The following is a 27,641-nucleotide window of genomic DNA, read 5'->3' on the forward strand; positions in this document are numbered from 1 at the left end:
AAAATTAGTGTTTGGACATAACATTTACACAAAACTGTTTTTTCACAAAAGTTAGGGCAAACAACTTCAACAACTTAATGCCAAGGGAACACTACAAATGAAATTTAAATACAATAATACAAAACTAAACAACAAGAAGAAAAATACAAAAATAAATAAATACATAAATGTATAAAACTTTATTCTTCCATGAAGAATAGGTATATTTTTCCCTAGATTTTCAAAATGTTTTTTTTTCTATTTAGCACCTTACAGTAATATGCATATAATGCTTTTTGCCGTAATCTAAGTTACCAAAAAAAAAAAAAAAAAAAAAAAAAATATATATATATATATATATATATATATATATATATATATATATATATTTATTTATTTATTTATTTTTTCTGTACTGAAAAACATTAAACTTTCATATATTTTAGATTCATTACACACAACTGAAGTAGTTTAAGCCTTTTAATTGTTTTAATATTGATGATTTTGGCATACAGCTCATGAAAACCCCCAAAAATCTCAAAAAATTAGCATATTTCATCCGACCAATAAAAGAAAAGTGTTTTTAATACAAAAAAGTCAACCTTCAAATAATTATGTTCAGTTATGCACTCAATACTTGGTCGGGAATCCTTTTGCAGAAATGACTGCTTCAATGCGGCGTGGCATGGAGTCAATCAGCCTGTGGCACTGCTGAGGTGTTATGGAGGCCCAGGATGCTTCGATAGCGGCCTTAAGCTCATCCAGAGTGTTGGGTCTTGCGTCACTCAACTTTCTCTTCACAATATCCCACAGATTCTCTATGGGGTTCAGGTCAGAAAAGTTGGCAGGCCAATTGAGCACAGTAATACCATGGTCAGTAAACCATTTACCAGTGGTTTTGGCACTGTGAGCAGGTGCCAGGTCGTGCTGAAAAATGAAATCTTTATCTCCATAAAGCTTTTCAGCAGATGGAAGAATGAAGTGCTCCAAAATCTCCTGATAGCTAATCTCAATGATAGCTGCATTGACCCTGCCCTTGATAAAACACAGTGGACCAACACCAGCAGCTGACATGGCACCCCAGACCATCACTGACTGTGGGTACTTGATACTGGACTTCAGGCATTTTGGCATTTCCCTCTCCCCAGTCTTCCTCCAGACTCTGGCACCTTGATTTCTGAATGACATGCAAAATTTTCTTTCATCCGAAAAAAGTACTTTGGACCACTGAGCAACAATCCAGTGCTGCTTCTCTGTAGCCCAGGTCAGGCGCTTCTGCCGCTGTTTCTGGTTCAAAAGTGGCTTGACCTTGACCCAAAGTCTGGAATCGGTCCTTCTCCACAATCTTCCTCAGGGTCCGGTCACCTCTTCTCGTTGTGCAGCGTTTTCTGCCACACTTTTTCCTTCCCACAGACTTACCACTGAGGTGCCTTGATACAGCACTCTGGGAACAACCTATTCGTTCAGAAATTTCTTTCTGTGTCTTACCCTCTTGCTTGAGGGTGTCAATGATGGCCTTCTGGACAGCAGTCAGGTCGGCAGTCTTACCCATGATTGCGGTTTTGAGTAATGAACCAGGCTGGGAGTTTTTAAAATCCTCAGGAATCTTTTGCAGGTGTTTAAAGTTAATTAGTTGATTTAGATGATTAGGTTAATAGCTCGTTTAGAGAACCTTTTCATGATACGCTAATTTTTTGAGATAGGAATTTGGGGTTTTCATGAGCTGTATGCCAAATTCATTAATATTAAAACAATAAAAGGCTTGAACTACTTCAGTTGTGTGTAATGAATCTAAAATATATGAAAGTCTAATGTTAATCAGTACATTACAGAAAATAATGAACTTTATCACAATATGCTAATTTTTTGAGGAGTGACATATATATATATACAAAAATATAAATGCAACACCTTTGTTTCTACTCCGATTTTTAATGAGATGGACTTAAAGATCTAAAATTGATTCCAGATACACAATATTACCATTTCTCTCAAACATTGTTCACAAATCAGTCTAAATGTGTGATAGTGAGCACTTCTGCTTTGCTTAGATAATCCATCCCACCTTACAGGTGTGTCACATCAAGATGCTGATCTGACATCATGAGTAGTGCACAGGTGTACCTTATACTGCCCACAATAAAAGGCCACCCTGGAATGTGCAGTGTTTTGCTTAATTGGGGGTCTGGGGACTCATCTTCTTCGCATAGAGTTTATCAGATTGTCAATTGTGGCCTGTGGAATGTTGGTCCACTCCTCTTCAATGGCTGTGCGAAGTTGTTGGATATTAGTGGGAACTGGTACACACTGTCGTATACAAATTCAAAAATTCATTTCAAATTCAAATTTTATTTGTCACATACACAAACATACACAGTACGAAATGTAGTGAAATGTATTATACGACTGCCATTGACCCTAGAAGAGAGTTAAATTTTACAAATAAGAAATAAATATGAATAAAAGAAATACGATAGAAATTAAATTACAAAATTAAATTAAACTAGGAAAAATAGAACTAAAAAATAAAAATAGAAATGTGCTATGAAAAAATAGAACTAAAAATAAAAATAGAAATAGGATGTACAAAATAGAAATATACTGTGCAAATTGAAATATACTTTACGGTGTGTGCAAATATGCATGGAACAAAGTGTCTTAGTGCAGAGGTTATTAAAGTGACTTTGTGCACTGGTCCAGGATGTAAACGTAAAACTGTAAAATGTAGTGTAGTTGTGAAGGTAGGTGTGCAAAGTTATTAAAGTGTCTTTGTGCAATGGTCCAGGATGTAACGTACGACATGTAGTGTATATATGAAGGAAGGTGAGCGTGTAATTGTCCATAGTGTTCATGGATGTAAGAAGATTGATGGATTTGACCAATTATGAAAATATTGTGTAGTTCTGCATAGTGGTGTGGTTGTGGTTGAGAGACCTTATCGCCTGCGGGAAGAAGCTCCTCCTCAGTCTCTCTGTGTTGGCCTTCAAGGAGCGGAATCGCTTCCCAGACCGTAACCGAGTAAACAGTCCGTTATTGGGGTGGCTGAGGTCCTTCACGATCTTCCTGGCCTTGGTCAAGCACCGCTTGTTGTAGATCGAGTGCAGGTCAGGGAGCTCGATGCGGATGATGCGCTCAGCTGATCGCACCACCCTCTGTAGAGCTCGTCTGTCCTGCATGGTGCTGTTCCCGAACCAGGTCGTGATATTTCCCGTCAGGATGCTCTCGATGGTGCAGGAGTAGAAATTCCTGAGCACCTTGGAGGGCAGTCTAAAGTCTCTCAAGCGTCTGAGGTGGTAGAGACGCTGCCGGGCCTTTTTTACCACGGTGTTGATGTGACAGGACCATGCCAGGTCCTGCGTGATGTGAACACCGAGGTATCTGAAGCTGTCCACTCTCTCCACTGGGCTCCTGTTGATGACGGGGGTCTGGTAGTTCCTCAAGCACAGTACGCCGGTCAAGCACATCCCAAACATGCTCAACAGGTGACATGTCCGGTGAGTATGCTGGCCATGCAAGAACTGGGACATTTTCAGCTTCCAAGAACTGTGTACAGATCCTTGCAACATGGGGCCGTGCATTATCTTGCTGAAACATGAGATGATGTTCATGGATGTATGGCACAACAATGGGCCTCAGGATCTCATCACGGTATCTCTGTGCATTCAAAATGCCATCAATAAAATGTACCTGTGTTCTTCGTCCATAACAGATGCCTGCCCATACCATAACTCCACCACCACCATGGGCCACTCGATCCACAACATTGACATCAGCAAAGCGCTCACCCACACGACGCCACACACGCTGTCTGCCATCTGCCCTGAACAATGTAAACCGAGATTCAGCCGTGAAGAGAACACCTCTCCAACGTGCCAGACGCCATTGAATGTGAGCATTTGCCCATTCAAGTCTGTTACGGCGACGAGCTGGAGTCAGGTCAAGACCCCGATGAGGATGATGAGCATGCAGTTAAGCTTCCCTGAGACGGTTTCTGACAGTTTGTGCAGAAATTGTTTGGTTATGCAAACCAATTGTTTCAGCAGCTGTCTGAGTGGCTGGTCTCAGACGATCTTGGAGGTGAACCTGCTGGATGTGGAGGTCCTGGGCTGGTGTGGTTACACGTGGTCTGCGGTTGTGAGGCTGGTTGGATGTACTGCCATATTCTCTGAAACGCCTTTGGAGACGGCTTATGGTGGAGAAATGAACATTCAATGCACGAGCAACAGATCTGGTTGACATTCCTGCTGTCAGCATGCCAATTGCACGCTCCCTCAATGCTTGTGGCATCTGTGGCATTTTGCTGTGAGACAAAACTGCACATTCCAGGGTGGCCTTTTATTGTGGGCAGTATAAGGTACACCTGTGCAGCTACTTGATGTGGCACACCTGTGAGGTGGGATGGATTATCTCAGCAAAGCAGAAGTGCTCACTATCACACATTTAGACTGATTTGTGAACAATGTTTGAGAGAAATGGTAATATTGTGTATCTGGAAAGAATTTTACATCTTTAAGTCCATCTCATGAAAATCGGAGCAGAAACAAAGGTGTTGCGTTTATATTTTTGTTGAGTGTAATTAAGCTGAAACAAACAAAAAACAAAACAGAGAGAGAGAAAGAGAGAGCGGGATTTAGGAAACATGGAAACCACAAAAATAAAAATCATCCACAAATGACAGGACAGCATTTGTGTAAATTAAATTACAGATACTGCAAATATCTATTACTCTCCAGACCATTATTATATTTCTAAATACAAATTCTACACTTTTTAAATTAAAATATACAGCCTATTATAATGTTTAACCAGAACTGTAAATATTTTTATTAAAATCTCCAAAATATTTTTTACCATATTTTAAATTTTTTAATTGAATCCTCCAGAATATTTTTTTTACCATAATAAATGGTATACCAGAAAATATCTGATCATCTCTTTTTTTTTTTTTTTTTTTTTACCATAATGCTAAATTCAAATCTCCATAATATTTAAAAAACAGAATTGTACATTTTTAAACCTCCACGCTGGTATATATTGTTTTCACCAGAATTTTTTTTTTATGAAATTTTTATATTAAGCTTTTAAACTTTGCAATAGGTCTTAATCTGTATATGATTTATACATTGCAAATAATCTTAATTTTTCACACTTCCAGACCTGAAATGTTTTGCACTTTAATTTTGGACTTTAACACATAATTACAGGTATAATAACCTTATTTTCAGACAAAATTAAAAGTTACCTTGCAAGTTTAACAACAAAAACATCTAAAGAAGCTGGATGTATTTCTAAACAGAACCGGTCAGTATCTGGTGTGACCACCATTTGCCTTATGCAGTGCAACACATCTTCTTCGCATAGAGTTTATCAGATTGTCAATTGTGGCCTGTGGAATATTGGTCCACTCCTCTTCAATGGCTGTGCAAAGTTGTTGGATATTAGTGGGAACTGGTACACGCTGTCGTATACGCCGGTCAAGCACATCCCAAACATGCTCAACGGGTGACATGTCCGGTGAGTATGCTGGCCATGCAAGAACCGGGACATTTTCAGCTTCCAAGAACTGTGTACAGATTCTTGCAACATGGGGCCGTGCATTATCTTGCTGAAACATGAGGTGATGTTCATGGATGTATGGCACAACAATGGGCCTCAGGATCTCATCACGGTATCTCTGTGCATTCAAAATGCCATCAATAAAATGTACCTGTGTTCTTCGTCCATAACAGATGCCTGCCCATACCATAACTCCACCACCATGGGCCACTCGATCCACACCATTGACATCAGCAAAGCGCTCACCCACACGACGCCACACATGCTGTCTGCCATCTGCCCTGAACAATGTAAACCGAGATTCAGCCGTGAAGAGAACACCTCTCCAACGTGCCAGACGCCATCGAATGTGAGCATTTGCCCACTCAAGTCTGTTACGGCGACGAGCTGGAGTCCGGTCAAGACCCTGATGAGGACGACGAGCATGCAGTTGAGCTTCCCTGAGACGGTTTCTGACAGTTTGTGCAGAAATTGTTTGGTTATGCAAACCAATTGTTTCAGCAGCTGTCTGAGTGGCTGGTCTCAGACGATCTTGGAGGTGAACCTGCTGGATGTGAAGGTCCTGGGCTGGTGTGGTTGCACGTGGTCTGCGGTTGTGAGGCCGGTTGGATGTACTGCCATATTCTCTGAAACGCCTTTGGAGACGGCTTATGGTGGAGAAATGAACATTCAATGCACGAGCAACAGATCTGGTTGACATTCCTGCTGTCAGCATGCCAATTGCACGCTCCCGCAATGCTTGTGGCATCTGTGGCATTTTGCTGTGAGACAAAACTGCACATTCCAGGGTGGCCTTTTATTGTGGGCAGTATAAGGTACACCTGTGCAGCTACTTGATGTGGCACACCTGTGAGGTGGGATGGATTATCTCAGCAAAGCAGAAGTGCTCACTATTACACATTTAGACTGATTTGTGAACAATGTTTGAGAGAAATGGTAATATTGTGTATCTGGAAAGAATTTTACATCTTTAAGTCCATCTCATGAAAAATCGGAGCAGAAACAAAGGTGTTGCGTTTATATTTTTGTTGAGTGTAATTAAGCTGAAACAAACAAAAAAAAAAAACAGAGAGAGAGAGAGAGAGAGAGAGAGAGCGGGATTTAGGAAACATGGAAACCACAAAAATGAAAATCATCCACAAATGACAGGACAGCATTTGTGTAAATTAAATTACAGATACTACAAATATCTATTACTCGCCAGACTATTATTATATTTCTAAATACAAATTCTACACTTATTAAATTAAAATCTCCAGCCTATTATAATGTTTAACCAAAACTGTAAATATTTTTATTGAAATCTCCAAAAAAAATTACCATATTTTTAATTGAATTCTCCAGAATATTTTTTTTTTTTTACCATAATACATTACGAAAATATCTGATAATCTCTCTCTATTTTTTTTTTACCATAATGCTAAATTCAAATCTCCATAATATTTAAAAAACAGAATTGTACATTTTTAAACCTCCACACTGGCATATATTGTTTTCACAAGAATTATTATTTTTTAAATAAAATGTTAAAATATTAAGCTTTTAAACTTTGCATTAGGTCTTAAACTGTATATAATTTATACATTGCAAATAATCTTAATTTTTCACATTTCCAGACCTGAAATGTTTTGCACTTTAATTTTGGACTTTATAACAGATAATTACTGGTATAATAACCTTATTTTCAGACAAAATCAAAAGTTACCTTGCAAGTTTAACAACAAAAACATCTAAAGAAGCTGGATGTATTTCTAAACAGTGTCTGAAATGTTTAACAAAAAAAAAATGTTTAATAGATTAAAAACCTAATGTTAGTTCATTACAACGGTTTGGCCTCCATACATTATACATGAGATACATTTTACAGTCTTCTGCCTGACTGACACACTCATGGTGTGTGTGTGTGTGTGTGTGTGTGTGTGTGATGATACAGAGGCTCAGCAGTGAGTGCACGAGACAAACACAGGAAGGTGAGCTAGCATTAGCCGGCCGCTACCTAATAACCTGCTGTGTGTTTGTTTACAATACAACACAGAATTCCTGTGATGCTGTGAACACAGAAAACCCTCAGAGCGTGTGATTCAGCCCCTGAAATCATTTACCGGCGGTGGAGTTTTTACCCCCCGGGGCAAAAACGTGCAAAATTAAAACCGCGATAATGTCACAGAGTTAAAGAGCAGAAACGTTAAATACCTCCGCGCGCGCCTTTAACTAGAGGAGGTTTAAGTAGAGCTGCGGAATCCCCGCCCCCTTTGCACAGCCCCGCCCTCTCCTGTTTACTACGTAAGCCCAGGAGGTACAATACAGAAACGCGAGACATATATTCGAACACCCAACATGTGCGAAGAAAAATGGCGCGAAATCAAAGCACAATAACTAGAGAGCACAGCGCAGAGATGTCACAGCAGGACGACTTAAATTATTAATACACAGAGAATGAAATAATAATAATAATTATTATTATTATTATTAAAACTTGGAGTATTTAAAAATTTATAACCATCCTCATACAAAATGACAGTTTTAATCTTAACATTAAAGCACAAAGTCCTCAAGCACTTACTTAACATTAAAGCATGGGAAGAATTAATGAATTAGTGTTAAACAGCTAAATTTACAATAATTTTTTTAGAGAAGCAGATCCCACGGTGCATGGGAGATTAACAGTTGGAGTATTTGTGCGCAGGCCCTGATAAAGAAACAGCAACTATTCAGATTTAACATTTAAGAGTTACCTTACAACGGTGAGTCAAATATGAACCGCACTGTGGCTGTAGAAATTGTCTTAATTAACTCTTAGAAAAGACAAATATGCCATTTTTTTGTACATAATCTCCTTGCTTTTCAATACATTTTGTCTGACCATCAACAAGTGTTTGTATTCCGTTATTAAAAAATGTATTAATAATTTGACTTACCTTCATATAATCGTCAACTATCATCATACTACTACTCTACTACACCTACAGTATGATGCAGAAATGTCTAGGTACTGTATATTCAGATTCCTTAGTTATTGTCTTGTTTTTAAATGGAACACTGCATGATGTATGAAGCAGGGGCTTCAATCTTACCCCTTTAGAAGTCGGCTGTATGCAAAATTCACATTCACATATTATTTTAAAACATACTGCGACTTAAACTATTGCTACTAAACTACCAGAACAAGAAAAACCCAGCAGATCTTTGTATAAACCGCTTTTGTGTAATATGTTGCTTTCTATACTGACATTGAGACGTTTCATCTGACATTTTTGTTGTTGTTGCTGAAAAATTATTGTTTGGATATAACATTTACACAACACTGTTTTTTCACAGTTTAATACATAAATTACAATTTCTAGATAAACCAGCTGATGGCCAGGTGTCTGTATACTGGAGCTGGAAGTCTTACATTTTACTCTACTTATCAGATAATGCATTTTCCTCCTATACACTGCACTGCATTATCAGTATTATTATTATAATAATAATTATAATTGATTTTAATTTTTAACATTTTAAATTGGCTGATTATGATTTACTTTTAAATTGTATAACACAGCAGACGGTTACTTTACTATCCGCTTAGGAATTACGGCAAGGTAGTGTTACTGTCATATTTATATTGAATTATTTTACTCCTATTATTTTGTTGCTACAAGACATTATTTTTTTTCCCTCCACAATGGCATATTAAAAGCTTTTTAGGGCAAACAACATCAACAAATTAATGCCAAGGAAACACTACAAATGAAATTTAAATACAATAATACAAAACTAAACAACAAGAAGAAAAATACAAAAATAAATAAATACTTAAATGTATAAAAAACTTTATTCTTCCATGAAGAATAGTTATAGTTTTTTCCTAGATTCTCAAAATGTTTTTTTTTCTATTTAGCACCTTACAGTAATATGCATATAATGCTTTTTTGCCGTAATCTAAGTTAACTAAAAAAAAAAAAAAAAAAAATATATATATATATATATATATATATATATATATACAAAATTTAAAGACTCAAATAAAAGTAAAAAACTTAATACTTTCTAAGTATCCCATAATTTCATTTTTGAATACAAGAAAGAGGAATGCATTCTAATAAAATTTACATTTAAATAAAAAACTTAGCAACTATAAAGATTAAAATTATAATAAAATATTAAAGCTTATATACTTTTGTTGGTCGCAGTCTGATGACGTAAGAAAGGGGGCGGGTCCTCTGTAGTTGTGTTGGTGCGCGCGTGACCGTCGCTCTATCCCAGCTGCTGAACGTAAACTCTGATGTTTTGGGTTTTTATTGTTGCTCGCTTTCAGTTTTGTCGCTTGTAGATGAAGCTGTGCACACTGCTGATGGTGTGAGGCACCATGCGGTGTTAGTTCACTTCCCTGTAGTGATAAACGTGATTTCATACGTTTGCACTTTACAACACTGAAGTGTAACCTAAATGATTTGTGACTCGCGCCCTTCCGACTTCCGGTTTACAACGGAAATACATTTAATCGGAACTTTAACGTGAGCAGTAAATAATCCACAGGTAACCAGTTATTTTATAATAATAAAAAATTATAATAATTATTATAATAATGTCCTAAAATAACTGTAAATGAAAACTTGAAATATTTGAATAAAATAATTACTTTAATTTAGTTTGTTTGGTAAACAAGACCAAAAACTATATTATTTTTATATAATTTTTTATAACTTTTTATTTTCTTAATGAACTTTGTTTTTTAATAATTTGTATATCATAATAATAATAATAATAATAATAGACTAAAAATAAGCTAAGAATAAAAGTAAAAGTTTCCAAGATGGTAGTGATGTCGTATGGTTTGGAGACGTCACCACTGATAAAAAGGCGTGAAACAGAGCCGGAGGTGGCAGAGCTGAAGATGCTGTGATTTGCTTTGGGAGAGACAAGAATTGACAGGATCAGAAAGGGACAGTTTAGGAAGAGGACAAAGTTAGAGAGGCCAGATTGAGACAGTTTAGACATGTGCAGAGAGGGGATAAGGGGTATACTAGAGATGGAGGGCAATGTTAGAGATGGAGTTGCCAGGCAGGAGGAGAAGAGAAAGAACCAAGAGGAGGCTTATGGATGTGGTGAGGGAGGACATGCAGGAGGTTGGAGTGACAAAGGAAGTTGTGGAAGACGGATTTGAAAGGAGACAAATTGTATGCTGTGGTGACAAATAACGGGAGCAGCTGAAAGAAGATGATGATTACTATTAATAATAGTGCTAATAATAATATTTATAATAATGATGAGCTTTAATAATAACAATAATAATAATAATAATATTAGGAAACTACGATGCCATGTTCTCAGAAAAAAACAGCCTAATGAGTGTATAATAGTTTATAATGATAATAATAAATGTTAATAATAGTAATAATGGTAATAATAATAAAAATTTATTGTTATTATTATTGTTATTATCATTATTATTATAGACTCATTAGGATGTTTTATATATTTTTATAGAATTATAATTTTATTTTTTGTATTTTATATAATATAATAATAATTATGACTATTGTTATTAATACTAATAATAACCATCATAGTAATAATATTATGATTATTATTAGTGTTCATAACAATAATCATAATAATATTTAAATTATTATTAAACACTTATTATTAGTAGTAGCTATTTTATTCCTTTAAAAAAATTTATTGGTGGCAATAAGTTAGCTTTTTGTCACTTTATTGCGAGCAGTGAATACGAGCTTTGTAACATCGTACACATATTCCACCTCATTAACTGTTAACTTTCGTGTGTCTGTTTTGCAGAACTGTCTGTTTTTTATCAGACATGGTCCGGCGCTGTGTTTTCGGCTGCTCTTCTCCCCGCACGCTGTTCACCTTCCCGTCAGATCCCTGGTTGCGGAAGCGATGGCTAGAGTTCGCTCATTTGGAAGAGAGCGGTATTCGGACGAGTTCCCGGATATGCGACAGACACTTTCCAGATGACTCCTTCAATAACCTGGGGCTGTTTAATGCTGGGATAACGGGTTACCTCAGGCTGGTGGAGAACGCAGTTCCGTGTTTGTACACAGTCGGCGCTCCTCCGTCAGTAACAGTAAGTCGCTTTATTGTATTTAACAGAAACACTTATTTCTATGAAATTTTTATAAATTTGATTTATGTCTGTTACGTTTTAGCCTTCGATCAGAAGTATCGGATGTCAGTACGAAAAAGTGTGTAACACTGCCAACATCAGCGTGCAGGTCAATCCGCCCAAAATCTACAGACGGAGTAAAGGTAAAGAACGCAGATAGCACAGATAGCGTTACTTCTGCATTTAAAATGTTTACCGTCTTTAAACAAAAACAGTTTTTATCAGAATAATGTGCATTTTGTGCATATATTTTTAAAATATATAAAATAGTTTCTTCTTATTTACCCTGATTCCCGCCCACCAGCCAGGCAATTGGACAGCATAATACACTTTCTGAGGAAAGCGCTATCCACACTCTTCCACATACACAACGCTCAGGATTGGCTGTTATCTCTGTGAATAACAGGAGAAAGAAACAGAATGCCCCTCCCACCCAGTAAACACACCCACTTTTGCTGGCCGATAATTCTCACGCTTATCATAAAAACCGCTTTTGTGACTAGTAAGTCTGTTAAGCCATACAAATATGCTTTGAACGTAAAATGTTTTATTTGCGCCTTAACACAGTATGATTATTATCATAGCTAAATAGTTAAGTAATATAAATAAAATTTTATCAATTATATATTTATTTAGATGTAGTTTAGGACAGTAATTATGTTTTAGCAGTTAGAATTATTTTGAGAACCTTACAATACTAGGGTCGCAAAATAATTCTAACTGCTAAAACACAATTTATGTTCTAGATATTTCCTAGTGCGTTGTTAAGAAGGGAAAGCATTGTAAACAAAAGATATCTATGATTAGATTAATTAGGGCAAATCATTTCAAGGGGCGAGGGAGTTCCAGAGGTCATCAAATGTCTAAAACTTTTCATAAACCCTAAGTAGAGGTTTTTCTTCATCAGTCACAAAGCACTGAGATCGATTGTTTGCTTTAATTGATCCTTTTTGGTCGATTGAATATATTCACATTTTAAAAATTATTTAGTAAACTTGTTAAACAAATACTTGAAATACTTAAATACACAAAAGAATGATGATTTCCCTTAAAGTATCCTATACCCTTTGCAGAAAATACAAACTGCAGTGTCCTGCAGTTGAAAGAGGTCTATAATTGCCTCTTGATAAACTGCACGTTTTTGTTGTCATTATTTAGTAAAATTAATTATGTAGTAAAATTAACACCTGATCAATTGTCTCCTCCAGCAATTCAGGTTTGGACAGTCAGGCAAAGCGCAGACTGCGACATGAACTCTGACGTGGATGCGGAGAGGTATGTGCACAAGCGTAATCCTGCGTCAATTAATTTAAACGAAGAATGAAATTAAAAGCTGAATCAATGTGTTGAATATTATCACATATTCTCAAAGTGCTTTGGTTACCTTCTGCAGTCCAGAGACTGTCAGATTAGGCTAGTTTTGATTCCAATTAGTGTGTGTATGTGCTCTGTGATGGATTCGCACCCTGTCCGCCTCGTACCTGAAGTCTTCTCAGATGAATGAATGAATGTTACCAAGAAACTGCTGAAGCCATGAAGACTTTTTTGCCTATTTATCTAACATCACTATTCATCAAACTGTAATTGAATTGAAAGTGGAGTGATCAGTTCATGTGATAAGCAACAAACTAAATGTTATTATTAAGTTCATTAGAATTATTATTTAATGTCATTTGATTATGATTACTTACATTAATAAGCATTTGTGTTTAACTTGGTGTAAATTCAGTCGCTTCAAATGAATGATACATGAGTCGGATCATCTGCTCGGCTCACTGATTCATTTGGCTCTCAAACGATTCATCTTTTTTTTTTCCTTCTCTCCAAATTAGATACGAGTGTAGGGTCAATATTTGTTATTGTGATCAATAAATATGTTTACCACGTAACTGTAAATGATCCCACATGAACAGAAAACCCTGTCATAATGAGTCGATTCTGAGGAGTCGGTTCAAATGAGTCGGTTCACAAAAGACTAGTATTTGTTCAACCAAGGTGAAAAAAAAAAACGTCACCATGTTCACGTATTGATTATGGACGAGCTGCAAGTGATCACCGCAAAGCCAAAGCCTGTCCAGTATTTATCTAAAAAGCTGTACGACGCTTTTCGGAGTAAAACCCGAGTGAGTGTAGGAGCCGCGTTCGAGCGCTGGAGAGCCGTGAAGGAGGAGAAAGGCCTGAAAACAGACGCCCAGCTCGCCAGGTTCCTCCTCGACAGGTGAACATCTGAGAAATATATAGTGTATTATTGTGAATTTTGCCAAAAACAGTCCAACAGCGAGTCCTTTTAGTAGCGGATTTAGCTAAAACTGCTGGTTTTTTAACGCCACCGCAGTGCTAACACCGTGTCCTTTAGCGAGCTAGCATAACAATAACAACAGCCTGTAATCAACAGACACTACAGTTACAGATATTATCATCTAATTATACATTCTGTACTGATGTGACCCAGATCAAAATGAGATTTTCTGGACGCTAAGAGTCTCTGCTTGTTGCTAACAGGCTAGTAATTAAGGTGACGTTTTTCTGCTAGGGTGCAAAAACTTAAAATTTCTATCCTACAGCAGCATTGTTGATGATTTATCCATAATCTACAGCAGGTGTCCGTTAGGAGCATAACGTCATGAGGACAAACACAGTGGTGTGGTAGATTGAGTTACACACTGTATGTGTTAAGGGGTGCCGAAACTTTTGTTTTAACCCACAACTGACTGTATCGACGTTATTATAATTGTAATACTCAGAGATCACATTCTATATACAGTACAGTCGTTAGTCTGGACAAATTTGGTAATCCGATCGGACGAGAGGTGAGTTCCGATATAGAGAACGAAAGCACTGGGACGTTTAACTTACTTTTGTAAGTCGCATCTTACTTTTATAAGAACGTCTGCTAAATGCCTAAATGTAAACATTCAATGCTATGTGTCGCTTCGCTTCGCAGGTGCTCTAATAATCGTTAAGCCGCTAAGAGCTGAGGGGGTGGGGGCCAAAACTTTATCACAATCGTCTCAGCGTATACACATATATTTGTGACCCTCTTGGAGATTATAGTTATTCAGCTGTTAGTTCAGATTGATAAATCCAATCGGACAAGAGGTAAGTGCTAATATAGATTACGACAGCATTGGGATGTTTAACGCTATGTGTCACTTTGCTTTACAGGTGCTCTAATAAGAGCTAAATTGGGGGGGGGGGGGTGCAAAAACCTTTGTTTTAACACACAACCGATTGCATCAACGTATACACATATTTGTGACAGTCCTAAATATTCTATTATACTTATATAGTTGTAGAACATTTAGTCCAGACCGAGTAATCTGATCGGACAAGGGGTATTCCATGAGTGCTGATGTAGTGTATGAGAGCACTGTGACCTGCTTCACAGGTGCTCTAATAATCATTAAATACGCTAAGAGGTAATGCCAAAACTTTTGTATAACAGTTAGTTCAGCCTGATTAATCCAATCGGACAAGAGGTGAGTGCTGATATAGAGTATGATGGCACTAGGACGTTTAAAGGTTTATATCACTTTGCTTTAGAGGCATGCTAATAATCTTTAATTACATTAAGAGCTAAGGGGGGTTGCCAAAACTTTTGTTTTAACCCACAACCAGTTGTACCAACCTATATGCATATATTTGTGACACACTTAGAGATTACGTTATATGTATATAGTTGTACAACAGTTAGTCCAGACCGATCGGACAAGACATATTCCATGAGTGCTGATATAGTGTACAACAGCACTGGGACGTTTAACGCTATGTATCGCTTCGCTTCACAGGTGCTCTAATAATCTTTAATTACACTAACTGCCGAAAAGATGGACGTTTTCCCGGAAATAACGTTCGAGTCGAATTACGAATGGTCGTCAGGAGAGGACGAGGAAAAGGAACAAAGCCGGGATACGTCCGTGCAGACTTCCCGCTGCGCATATATAACATCAGCTGACCTGGACAAACTGGAGAAGAGCAAAAATGAAGCGAACACATTAAGACAAACAGCGTGGGCTTTAAACTGCTTTCAGACATGGCTAAGTCTGAAAAATATAAACCTTGACTTCAAGTCTGTGGAGAAGCCCGAGCTGAACACCGTTTTGAGGGAGTTTTACGGATCCATCCGGACAACCAAAGGGGAGCTCTACAGCATTAGCAGCTACGTCGGACTTCGTGCTGGTTTAAACCGGTACATCAATGAGCCTCCGCTCAGCCGTTCGTGGAATTTAATACAGGACCCGGAATTCACGCCAGCCAATAACGTCTTTAAAGGTGTTGTTAAAGAGATCAGAAGGTCGAGGAAGGACCGGACAACGCACTACCCACCGATTTCACCTGAAGACCAGCGCGTCTTAAAATTCTCAGCGGCGCTAAACCCAGACAATCCGAAGGGTTTACTGAACAAAGTCTGGTACGACATTCAGTTGCATTTTGGACGCCGGGGCAAAGACGGAAATCGGGATCTCAAACCTGACTGCTTCATCCTAAAACGTGACGAGAACGGAGCTAACTATTTCACCATGACGTTCAGCAAAGAAACAAAAAATCATAAAGATCCCCAGGACAGAGAAAATCAGAGAGGTGCGATGTTTGAAGAGCGAGGAAATCCACTCTGTCCTGTTGCATCTCTGCAAAAATACCTGAGGAAAATCCCGCCAGGTGCGAAAGCCCTCTACCTGCAGCCTAGGAAGGACGTCGCTCCGACGGACACCTTCTGGTATACCAGCGTTCCCCTGGGAGTAAACCAACTGTCCCAGATGTTACCCAAGATATGCAAAGAGGCAGGGATACACACGACTTACACCAACCACAGCCTGAGAGCCACGGCCGTACAGAAACTGTCGGATGCGGGACACGAGGCGAGGGAGATCATGGCGCTGAGTGGGCACAGGTGCGGAACTATTTGTGTAGTCGGGGCCTTATAACTGATAAGCAAACAAGTTATAACCTTTTGATAGTAAATGGTATTTGTGGGACTGTTTTATAAAAGCAATATTTCACTCGAGGTCACGGCCGTGCTGATCTTCAGTACAACAGCATGACCTTGCGTGTGATATTGCTTGTGATTATATAAAGTTATTTAGAAAAACAGAAGCTTTTCATTTCTTAGTAGACAAATCATTTATTGTGTTAAACCATTTAAAGTTATCAGACAAATATTAGAATTAAATTTTATAATAGTAATAACATTAGTTGTTTTTTTTGGGGTATAGCTATTGTAATCCGAAACGGTTTAAATGATAAAGGGCAATGTTAAACCCAGGATTTTAATAGTTTAAGTCGCTGAGTAAATAAGGTTGGGGAATAGTGGTGTATTAGGAATTATTAATCAGTTATGTTTGTGACATCAAGATTTGTAATTATAAGGTGGTGTTTAAAATAGTTTGTTTAAATACAGCTGGCCAACTGCATCCATGGATTAAAATTATTTAGAAAAATTATTCAGCCGAAAAATCTAAACAAAAAATCCGGTCTTAAATTTGTTGTTTGATGCGCTAGATGAAGTTATATATAAGTAGTAGAGATAGATCACCAATCACGAAAGACACTTTGGTACAATGTTATCGCGATACACATGGGGTAATTCGATTTCTATTGCGATTCTGCTAGTATCACAATTTTCTAAACAACCCCGATTCGATAGTAATCTTTTTCAGATTTCTAAAGATACTCGTAAATAATTTGATGTTATGTGTGAATAGATTGCTAGTGTTACTGGATGAACATTTTACCACTTAAAAACATGTATACATGTATAAATCGACTTACGAACGAGATGTGTTCCGGGAGCATGTTCATAAGTCCGATTTGTTCTTAAGTCTGACAAAGTGAGTCTTCTACGCCTTTGACACTAATATGCAATGTAAATTATACAAATCCACTTGCCTCAATTTCCCTGCCCCCTTTCCCACGCTGCCATCATGTGGCCAAAAACCATAACCACATCTAAGGTAATTTATCTTACACGTGTTATGTCTCTGCGCCATTAAATCACAAGAGAAAATTCCCAGACGCCATTTTGTCTTAGAGCTGATTTTCACTGTATTGGACTGTGAACTCTGTTTTGTTGAGGATTTTTCCAAAATTAGGATTATTCACTATCAGTACAGCTTTACAAGACAGACATTTTCTACTTTTGTGCTCCTGGACTTATTCACTGTAACCGGTGAGGGGGCTTCTTTGTCCCATAACCACCCATTCACACACATACATACGCACACACAATATAACAGCCTTTTTTTTTTTTTTTTTACTTTCACTAGTACTTCAGTGATCCGTTCATATGTGTGGAAATTTGTAACTAGAATGTTCTTAAGTTAGGCACTTACTGCAAATTGAAAAAGTGTATTATAAAAAAAACTGATTTTGGAATCAGTTTGGTGATTCATGAATTTCCACACAAAAGAATCAAGATACATCACTCAATAGTTTTTTTTTCTCCTGTCTCTAGTAAGCAGAAATTCTGTCTTAAAAAATGTTGTGTTCGTTAGTAAACACAGACCAACTCCTCATTGCTTTAGTGTTGTTAGCCTCATGTCTTGTGTGCATTCTTTTATTCTGTGATAAAAAAGCTTGTAAAATGTGGCTAAGTGGTCAGAGCATTCCCTCAGAGGCTAAGAGGGAGCTTAACGTATTGTCTCTCAATCAGAAAATACTAATTGTATTTTAGTATCTTTGCCAAAGTGAGTTTTATGAAAGTGTTAGTGCTGCTAGTGAATTGTGATAAAGTGCTCATATCCGTGTTAATAGTGAAATGATGTGTGGAAAAAAAATACACTTGGCGTCTATGAGCACCACTCTGAGTCTGAAAGCATTGAGGAGATCAAGCGGAAGCAGGGACGGTAGAAGAGACGGCTGGCTTGCTGTGAAAAAGTAATCTGTAACGTGAGATAGATTCAAGATCCTTAAGATAACAGGAGATTTGGCACCGCCTGATGATAACGGAGCAACAGAGTATGGAGAGGATAGAGCTCATAGAAGAGAAAGGCTTCTAATCTTCCACAGGAAAGTCTTCAGTTGTAAAGAAATTGCAGAATCGTTTCTCCAAGGAGGCCCTGGGGTTGTGGAAAAAATTTAGAGGAGCAATCAGTTTGGACAAATTCTAAGCATTTTTTTAACAGGATTAAGTGTTGGAATGAAGATGCCTATTTAATGTTTTAAAAAAACCCTTCCCAAAACGATGTCTTTGAAGCATCTGAAGTTTCGAAGCCTCAACATTCTTAAATTCTTTAAGATCCTTAGTAAATTTTTTACCATGCATGGATGAATGCAATCCACCAGTCAGTAGGTGATCAGTTTGGTGGCCTGGAGGTAAAGAAGGTGGGTCAAACCGACAGGTTTCGATCTCAGGTACAGGAGCTCAGTTGAAATTTTCCTGCATCCTGAACATGAATGTGAAAGCACTAATAGTAGATGAAGCTAAAGTCAGTCTGTTGCACCGTGTTTACCAGCTCACGGTCATCAGCTGGCAGGGTGGGCACGTCTCCCGTCAGACCAACACTAGCGAATTTAGGAGAGATGTTGTGTTATTTTTACAGATAAGAAAAATATAGTCACATTTCTGCTAAAGAATTGGTAAAATTTAAAGCTGGTTTGTAGTAGACCAAGAATACCAAGATTTACTGTTATTGTTGTTAAATTATTGTAGTGTTGTTGTTGTTTTTTTCCCCAATAAAAAGCCGTTCTTTTAATGATTCCATTTTTTGTGCCTTTTTTTTAAATGTCAGTTTAGGCACTGTTTTAAAAGTAGCGATTTGGCATCAGGGAAAACAATTTAAGTGACATTCTTTCACAAAAAATCCTGTACCTGTTCTGGAGAATAAATAACAATAAATAAAACTTGGTAGGTAGGATGATTTCTGAGAGTTGTTCTATGAATGAATTTGTCGTCCGTTAGTTTCACTAAAGTAATCTTTTTTTTTTTTTTTTTTTTTAAACATATTGACCTGATGTAATAGTAGCTCACCTTAATTGAAGAAGACTAAACAAAGTTTTCTTCCATCAACAAAGTCCATAATGTCAGTTAATGTAGTCGTGTTACAAAGGACAATGTTGTTAAAAAAACTGTTTAATCTGTTTAATGGTTTAGATTCTTGGAAGTGAGATTATATATCTGCCATTATGTGTTTGGGAAAAAAAAATCACTGTATGAGTACCTGACGGTTATTTGATGCTCATCATCTACTGTACTACAGATAAAGTAAATGTTGCTTAAATTTAAAACAAAACACGTTAAACACCTTTAGTGATATGTGATCAATAACAAAAAAAAATAAGATTTGTGGGAAAGAAGTTCATTAGGAAACCAAGCGTATAAAAATATATTTTATTCAACCATAAAACACACTGAGATTGTATGATATGTGTCTCTCACAGTGTAACATCCTACATATGCCTTACTGTTCAGATTTAAGAATTAAAGATTTATTTCCTGCCCAGAGATTTCAGAGGTAGACATGTACGAATTCTGGTACAATATCCCATAAACAATAGACTTAAGCATCTTTGGACTTTGGTTCATGATGTTCAGGTCGGTCGAAATTTATCTTTAAGTTTCCATCTTCTACTTTCTGCTTAATATTAATGAGTTGTCTTTTTGTTTTTTTTTTCCCCTGTAGCTATGAAGGCATTTCACAGACCAGAGGCCGTGAGAGGAATCCCTCTGCAGCCCAGGAAGTTTCTCTTAGGTGAGTAGCGCTTGTTCGTTTATTCACTGAGGCAAAACAGAAATCCTAAAGCATTGCACTTCCATAATGAGATGTACCACGGTGTATTTTGTAGGCGGGGCTTTAGCTTAATGTTTTCCAGTTTTTAACTTCTCAGCAGTTGTTGGGAATTTCCTAGTTTGCACTTGGTCGTGAAGTTAATCCCTCCTTTACAAAAACCTCAATCTGTTTTTCCTAATTTGTTATTTTCATTTTTCTCCAAGAGCAATGTAATTTAAAGTAAAATAAAATATATATTGTTTGGAGGTAAGGGAAGAAGTTCTTTAACCAGTCTATGAACTCATTCTTTTTTTTTTTTCATGATGACTTATTTTTCACACTATTTTCCATTTCGTATATTCTCGGGTTTATCTTTCTGCCGCATTAAGATTAGTTTGATTATCTTTTAATCATTTAAGTGTGACAAATATGCAATAAAATAAAATCAGGAAGGGGTAAATACTTTTTCACAGCACTGTAACTGAACATTGTTAAAAGCGCTATATAAATAAAATAAAATTTAATTGAATTAACTCTCTACATTATTTTTGTACAGCTGAATAATATTTTCACAGTTTATCCTTATGGTCTAGACAGGACTCCTATCAAATTCAATTTTTATTTTTTACATACATAGTACGATATGCAGTGAAATGTGTTTACGACTGCCTGTGACCTTAAAAACAAAGGGACATTTCAATTCCACTTTCTGGACATTTCCATTTACTTCCATATCCCACCCATGTCACACAGAAATAAAGCACAGTTTTTGAACTCTATCAGAAATATTGTCTAATGTTACAGTGATAAAAGGAGTAACAGAGGTATTAGTTTGTATAACAAGTTCATGTCCTTAAAATAGTTTTTTTTTTTTTTTTTTTTTTTGTGTAAAGTGGGAGCTGTAAATCAGAAGATGACCCGTCAGCGCCGGTGGAGATTGAGCTCGTAAGTGCTGCCACATTCAGAAACACTGAATGAAATTGGACATTTCAGTTAGGTTTCAGGGTGGCCTTCTTATTTTACTATTTTATTTTTATAGGAATTAACAAGCAGCATGGTGGATAAACCCTCTGTTGGATGTGGAAAAGGTCAGAAGACATTTTGTTCTCAGAACACTGCTTTCACAAACGCACTGTTAGTACACTTAAATAAAAACTTTAACATTCCTCAACAACAAAGGGTGTGTGGGTTAAGAATAGTTAATAATCATAGTAATTTATAGTTGTTTAGCTTATTCTCGGTATACCTTATTCAGGAATAGGTTGTTTTTTGTATTAAAAATGTTTTCCTCAGTGTTTAAGGTCATTTCTGACATTTTTTTTAGTTTTGTTTGTTTTGTCTTGTGTTCCAGATCTGAAGTTGTCTGCTTTAGATGAGGACGAATACAACAGCTTAGCCGAGTATGTATTGTCGTTTTACACACACATTTTTTTGGATTAGACAGGTTGACCCCGCCCACTCAGAGATAGTAAAGTATTGCAGTGTATCGAAATTCATGACTTGGTATAAAAAAAAATGACAACAAAAAAGTCGTATTGTGATATTACTCTTAAAAGTTAAAGCCTGGGGTGTGTTAGTGAGAACCTGTAACGCGCAAACTCCTCTTACAGAAAGCAACTCCTTTACGTCTATTACTCTTTTTCTTTAAATCTGTTTGATGTATGCGTCTCTATGTGCAAGCCCTATGTGCTAAAAGTTCTTGTAAAAGCAGTGAAACTTATCAGAATGAGCAGATCAAACCTGCACTACTGTCACAGCTGCTGTTATGTAACATCACAGAGGACCTACTGACCAATCAGAATCCTGGATTCAACTGTGCTGTGGTGTACCCGTTTATTAAATACAGCAGTACCTTAGCATACAAGTTTAATCCGTTTCTGAGGTGAGTTCTTAAGGTAGAATTTTGTATTGTGAAACATATTTTCCCATTGGAGATAATGCAAATGCAGATTATCCGTTCCAGTCACCCAAACATATTACCATTATTTTCAGCACTATCGTCATATTTTTGCATATAAAAGCAATCAAAACATTAAGGGAAGACATGAAAATGAAGTAAAATATTAAATAAATTGACATTAAACCTCACTTAACATTAATTTATAATTTCTTTTGGCACCGGCTGCTTTAAAAACCAAACTGAAAGCGGCTTCCTTTTCTTCTTGCTACCGTAATTGATGACATTCTTGGGGGGGAATCCCCCACAAAAAATACATAAACTCAACTCATCTTTATTTGTATAGCACTTTAACAACAAGAATGCCCCAAAGTGCTTCACATAAATAATAAAATAATATAGTAATCTAAAAAAACAAAAACAAGATAATAATAAAAATTATTTTTTTTATAAAATAATAAAAGAGGAACATAATTAAAATCACATCACATGCATATCTAATCAAATACAATATGTAAAATCAACATCACATGTTGGTTTAAATGCCAGACATGTGAGTTTTAAGACTGCCTTCAATGATGTGGCCTCACGAATGGTCAATGGTAGGTCATTCCGTAATTTGGGAGTCGCCACAGAGAACACCCGATCACCCCTGAGCTTGCATTTGTAATTTGCATTACAGTAATCAATGCGAGTGGTAATGAAGGCGTGGATGGCTATTTCGAACAGCCTAAAGGACAAAACAGGTTTAAGTTTTGCCAATTGCCTTAACTGAAAGTAACTGGACCGAACCACAGCACTAATCTGTTGATCAAATTTAAGGCCACGATCAAAAATAACCCCTAAATTTGGCACTGTAGGTTTAACATACTGCTCCAAATCTCCCAAATCCAGAGGTGGAACTCTACCCCTGGCACCAGTACCAAATACCAAAACCTCTGTCTTTTTATCATTAAAATGTAAAAAAATTTTGGGCTAACCCAAGTTTTTAAACAAGTTTTGAACGGCCTGTGCCTAAATTGATTCATATGCTAAGGTAAATTTCTTGCAAAATTTTAGCTCTTAAGGCGAAATGACTAAAATTAGTTTCCTGAGGTGCACTGCTGTACATGGCTGGAATTTCATAGCTACACCCACCTTGTAGCTGCTTCTTGTGGATATTTGTTTGAGGTTCAGGTCAAGTTTAATCCCAGCATTATGTATTCTAGAAGCAGTTACGCGATCCTGAGCAAAGAGGTGCTGCTGCTTCTGATGTTCCGCTGTTTGGAGTGCTCCAGCGAGTGTCGCATTCGAGGAATAGGCAAAGGAGGGAGTCTGTCTCTCGGACAAGAGTGTCTGTCCTGCTCGAATTACAGACTGTGGACGTCTAGACAAGCGGAGAAGCCGAAGGAGAAGGTGCGCATCTCGGATCGTGACAAAATGTAGTGATGCCTGCTTTGTTGCTAGATTAGCAGATACGTAGTGTCATAAGGGACACATTCAATCTTTATGACTTTCCTGATGTAGGTGGGGGGATGGGTTACTATAAAAAAACCAAGTAAATTAAAAATTTCTACTTTTACTTAAGTAATATTTGCCCTAGGAAATTTCTACATTTGCTCTGGGAAGTGGTTTATGGTTAATGGCTCTTGCTCTTGCTGGGCGAAGCTGGTCTTGAACCACCATCCTTCCAATCAGTAACCAGGAGCCTTAACCATTTGAGCCACTACAGCTTCAATATCTCTATATTTATCTCTGGCCTTGTAAGAGTTGTATATGAAGGGGTGAGATAAAACCATGTTCTTTTTTTTTCTTTAAATTGGTCACCTACCTCTATACACAGATTAACAACCTGCTTAATATTGTGTAGGTCCTTTAAAGGCGCTCTGTGGTACCAAGATGTTACAGGCAGTTCAATGTTATTCACATCACCGTGTCTGTATCAGTGTAAAGGCTTTGAAATCTTCTTTGTTATTCTCTTTGCCCCCAGGTAGCTGATGCGCCCTCGGTCACGCCGTACGAAGACGCACCTGACAACTTTTCACTATCTGTGACTCTACACTCAGGACATAGTGCGGCGGAGTGTAAAAATGCGGCCGCACGAGATGAGGCCGACGCCGAGAACATTTCAAGCGTCATAGTGAAAGAGGAACCTGAAGACTGCGACGAGGTGGTGAAGGAGGAGCAGCCGGGCGTCCTCATCGAGACACACGAGGGTTACGCTTCCACCGCTCCAGGAGATGACGGAGTCGCAGCCGTTAAAGATGAGGCAGATGAATTAACGCCGTACGAGACACTCGATTTTCAGACTGAACAGGAAACCCTGCTGATCGACGAGACCGGTCGAGTGAGGCGAGCCGAGCTACCGAGGGACAACGACGACAACGACGAAGAGGATCTCGAAGAGAATTCCGAATCTGACGAGGACTCGAGCTCGTCCGATCTGTCTGAGGATTTGGGTGAGGAATCTTCTGATTTGGAGAACGGCAGGAAGCTTATGGCGCTAAAACCATTTCAGAACACTATCAAACCCGTTATTTGGTGTACAGACTGTACAGACGTGGCCAAGATGATCTGTACGATTCGGAGGCATAAAAGGATCTACGGTTGCGCAGAGTGTGGCGGCAACAGTGAGGGGCAAGAAAACAAAACCGCTTTTAAAGACTTCTCCATTCATTTCAGTGACATAACAAGTTTCCATAAGCATGCCATAAAGGAGCACGGTGCAAAAGAAATTCCTCCGGAAAACAGAGTGTGTGAGGACTGCCACAAGACCATCAGGATGTCGACAAACCCTAACAAAAAGCAGAAAGAGCACGTGTGTGAGTACAAGATCAAGCCGTTCGCGTGCCACTTGTGTCGAAAGCGCTTTTTCACTGAAACGGGCCAGAAAGTTCACTACCGCCGTCTTCACGGAGACTACACGCACTTCTGTAAATACTGCATGACGCCGTTCGACACAAAAGAGTCCAAACTGAGGCACGAGACGACTCACAGCGAAGAGCTGCTGCCTTACATTTGCCCCGACTGTCCAGAGAAGTTCCAAGACTTTGTCGCGCGCAACCAGCACCTGCGCAGCCACCGGGGCGAAAAGAAACACATGTGTGACAAGTGCAACCGGAGATTCGGCGACCTCGCGAGCTACGACCGGCACATGCGGATACACTCCGGAGAGAAACCGTACATGTGCAACGTCTGTGAGCGTTCCTTCACGCAAGCTGGGCATCTCAAGTCACACATGCGCCTGCACACGGGCGAGAGGCCGTTCATGTGCGAGCAGTGCGGGAAGTGTTTCAATCACAACGTCAGCCTCAAGAATCACTTAAGAAAGCATCACCGCGGCGAAGGAGAAGAGGACCGGCCGACGGCCGACGCCTTCGGGACGCCGAAGCGGCCTAGAAAGAGAGCGAGGAAAAGGTGCACTCTGCATGCCGAGGACGCGAAGAACGACGGAGAGTCGGAGAGTCGCTCCGAGAGCGAGTCGTCCGGTTCCGACGAGGAGTGGACGAAAAGAGGAAGGAAGAAGAAAGCCAGGAGGAAAAGATGTGAGGGAAAAAGCGCAGACAACGACAATAAGCATGGTGATTGAGCACGACATCACAGACTCCGCCTTCTACGTTCATCCTTATCAAAATAAAGCTGCTATCCATTAAAGAAGTGGCGATCGGTTTATGGGACCCGTCCACCACCTTAGATAATTTTTTTTGGACCAAATTTATGTAAATACCTTTTTAATTTAATTAAAGCATGGGCCAATAGAAATCATCCAAGGGGGTGGGGTCTAATTACAGTATATGACAGTTTTCTGTGAAGTTGTTTTTTTGCAAGGCTAATTTCTTTTCAGGTTTGTCGCTCCATGTAGTACGAGTCGTATCATGTTGATAAAGACTATCTGTATCTGAAACACTACTCTTGCTTCAGAAACACATCACACTATGACTATGCTTTTTTTGGCTTCATTATGACGAATAACGGCGATCTGACCTGGCCACACGCGCGTCCTCTGTCTGTACACTGAAACCAGGGACAGTCATGACATTCGGGTGTCTCCCGGTACCTCACATTCCTGTAACGTAAATAAATTAATTAAAAAAAAGAAGACGACTCACAGTACTAAAGGTGATTCTGCTCTTTAAAGCTGTGGTTCAGCTGTGGCTTTGTACAGTTACACAATAAAACTGATGTATATATGTGATAAAAGGTTGTTTGAGTTTTAATTGTTTTTAAGGTTTTATTGTTTGTAAATACACATGCACCACAGCATGTGTGCTGATATTTATAAAATCACAAGTTTAAGTTTCTCAATCTGGCAACCCCTGTGCCATATACTTTTGATTTTAATACTGTATAGCAGTAGTTGTGCATTATGATTTCTAACATTTTATACATGAACTTTCAAGAGTCTCTCTAATATTAATATTAGACATGCATATCTGAGTGAAACCCAGCATCCACTTATGAATTTTTACAACCTTTACCCATTTTACACAGGAATAATTCACAAATTTAGCATAAGTAGCTTCTAATTCACTGGTTATGTAATACAGCCTGTCGTGCACAATATGGCCGAAAGTTTGTGGACACCTGACCATCACCTGATCAGTTGGAATTCTCTTTCGGGATCAATTATCCATCCATCTTACGCATAGTCACATGCGTAAGTATTCGGACAGTCACAATTTCTTATTTTTTTCCTCGGTAAACCACAGCAATGTATTGAAGCAGTTAACGTTTACTAAAGTGTAGACATGTTCAACTTTAAGGGATTTAATTAAAACAGAAATTACTGATTAAAAATATATTAATATTGAATTTTTATAATTCTTGGATGTAGGTCTCATGCTGTTATTATGAAAGGTGTTTTGGGTGTTGGTCACCTGATTAGCATTATAATGATAACATGCAGGGAAGATCTTGAATCTATTGTTTTTATTACGGTTTATTTTTTGTCAGAATAACCACAACATTTTGGTAAAATAAAATTTCTGATAGCTTTTAAAGGGATAATGTATATACACTATATGGACAAAAGTATTTGTCCGAGCCTATTAATCATTGAATTTAGGTGCATCAATCAGGCCCCTTATCCTCAGTGAAGGGCAATCTTAATATTTAAGCATACCGAGACACCTTGGACAATGCTATGCTTTACTAAACTTTGTGGCAACAGTTTGGGGAACTCCCTTTTCTATTCCAACATGACTCCGCCCGAGTGCACAAGGCAAGCACTGTAAAGACAAGGCTTGATGAGTTCTGTATGGAAAAACTCGATCGGCCCGAACACAGAGCCCTGACCTTAACCCCATCTATCACCTTTGGGATGAACTGGAACGGAGATTACGAGCCAGGCCTTCTTGTCCAGCATCAGTGTCCTCATAAATGCTCTACAGAATGAATGAGCACAAATCTCCAC

General features: G+C 38.1%; 1 protein-coding gene across 5 annotated transcripts; it reads left to right on the forward strand.

Annotated features, from left to right (window-relative positions):
- The first annotated feature begins 9,723 nt into the window (after window positions 1-9,723).
- LOC128510512 (zinc finger protein 135-like) lies at window positions 9,724-26,428 on the forward strand. Of its 5 annotated transcripts, none has more exons than XM_053482862.1 (10): window positions 9,724-10,056; window positions 11,320-11,608; window positions 11,691-11,790; window positions 12,856-12,922; window positions 20,266-20,334; window positions 21,246-21,297; window positions 21,392-21,440; window positions 21,704-21,752; window positions 23,458-23,644; window positions 24,219-26,428. In XM_053482862.1, the coding sequence occupies exons 2-10, from the start codon at window positions 11,342-11,344 to the stop codon at window positions 25,815-25,817; spliced, it is 2,439 nt and encodes an 812-aa protein (XP_053338837.1). In that variant the 5' UTR covers window positions 9,724-10,056; window positions 11,320-11,341; the 3' UTR covers window positions 25,818-26,428. The 5 variants fall into 5 exon arrangements, with proteins under 5 accessions (XP_053338837.1, XP_053338836.1, XP_053338834.1 ...); XM_053482861.1 differs by having other exon boundaries at window positions 11,340-11,608; XM_053482859.1 differs by lacking the exons at window positions 9,724-10,056; window positions 11,320-11,608 and adding an exon at window positions 15,436-16,538 and having other exon boundaries at window positions 11,725-11,790.
- Window positions 26,429-27,641: the final 1,213 nt, after the last annotated feature.

The sequence above is a fragment of the Clarias gariepinus genome, chromosome 22 (genome assembly GCF_024256425.1).
Source record: "Clarias gariepinus isolate MV-2021 ecotype Netherlands chromosome 22, CGAR_prim_01v2, whole genome shotgun sequence".
Classification (NCBI taxonomy): Eukaryota; Metazoa; Chordata; class Actinopteri; order Siluriformes; family Clariidae; genus Clarias; species Clarias gariepinus.

Coding starts and splice junctions, on each gene's coding strand:
- LOC128510512 (XM_053482859.1), top strand. CDS start 15,475: ATGGACGTTTTCCCGGAAATAACGTTCGAGTCGAATTACGAATGGTCG. Junction 21,298..21,391: donor CGCCGGTGGAGATTGAGCTC/GTAAGTGCTGCC, acceptor TTATTTTTATAG/GAATTAACAAGCAGCATGGT. Junction 21,441..21,703: donor CTCTGTTGGATGTGGAAAAG/GTCAGAAGACAT, acceptor CTTGTGTTCCAG/ATCTGAAGTTGTCTGCTTTA.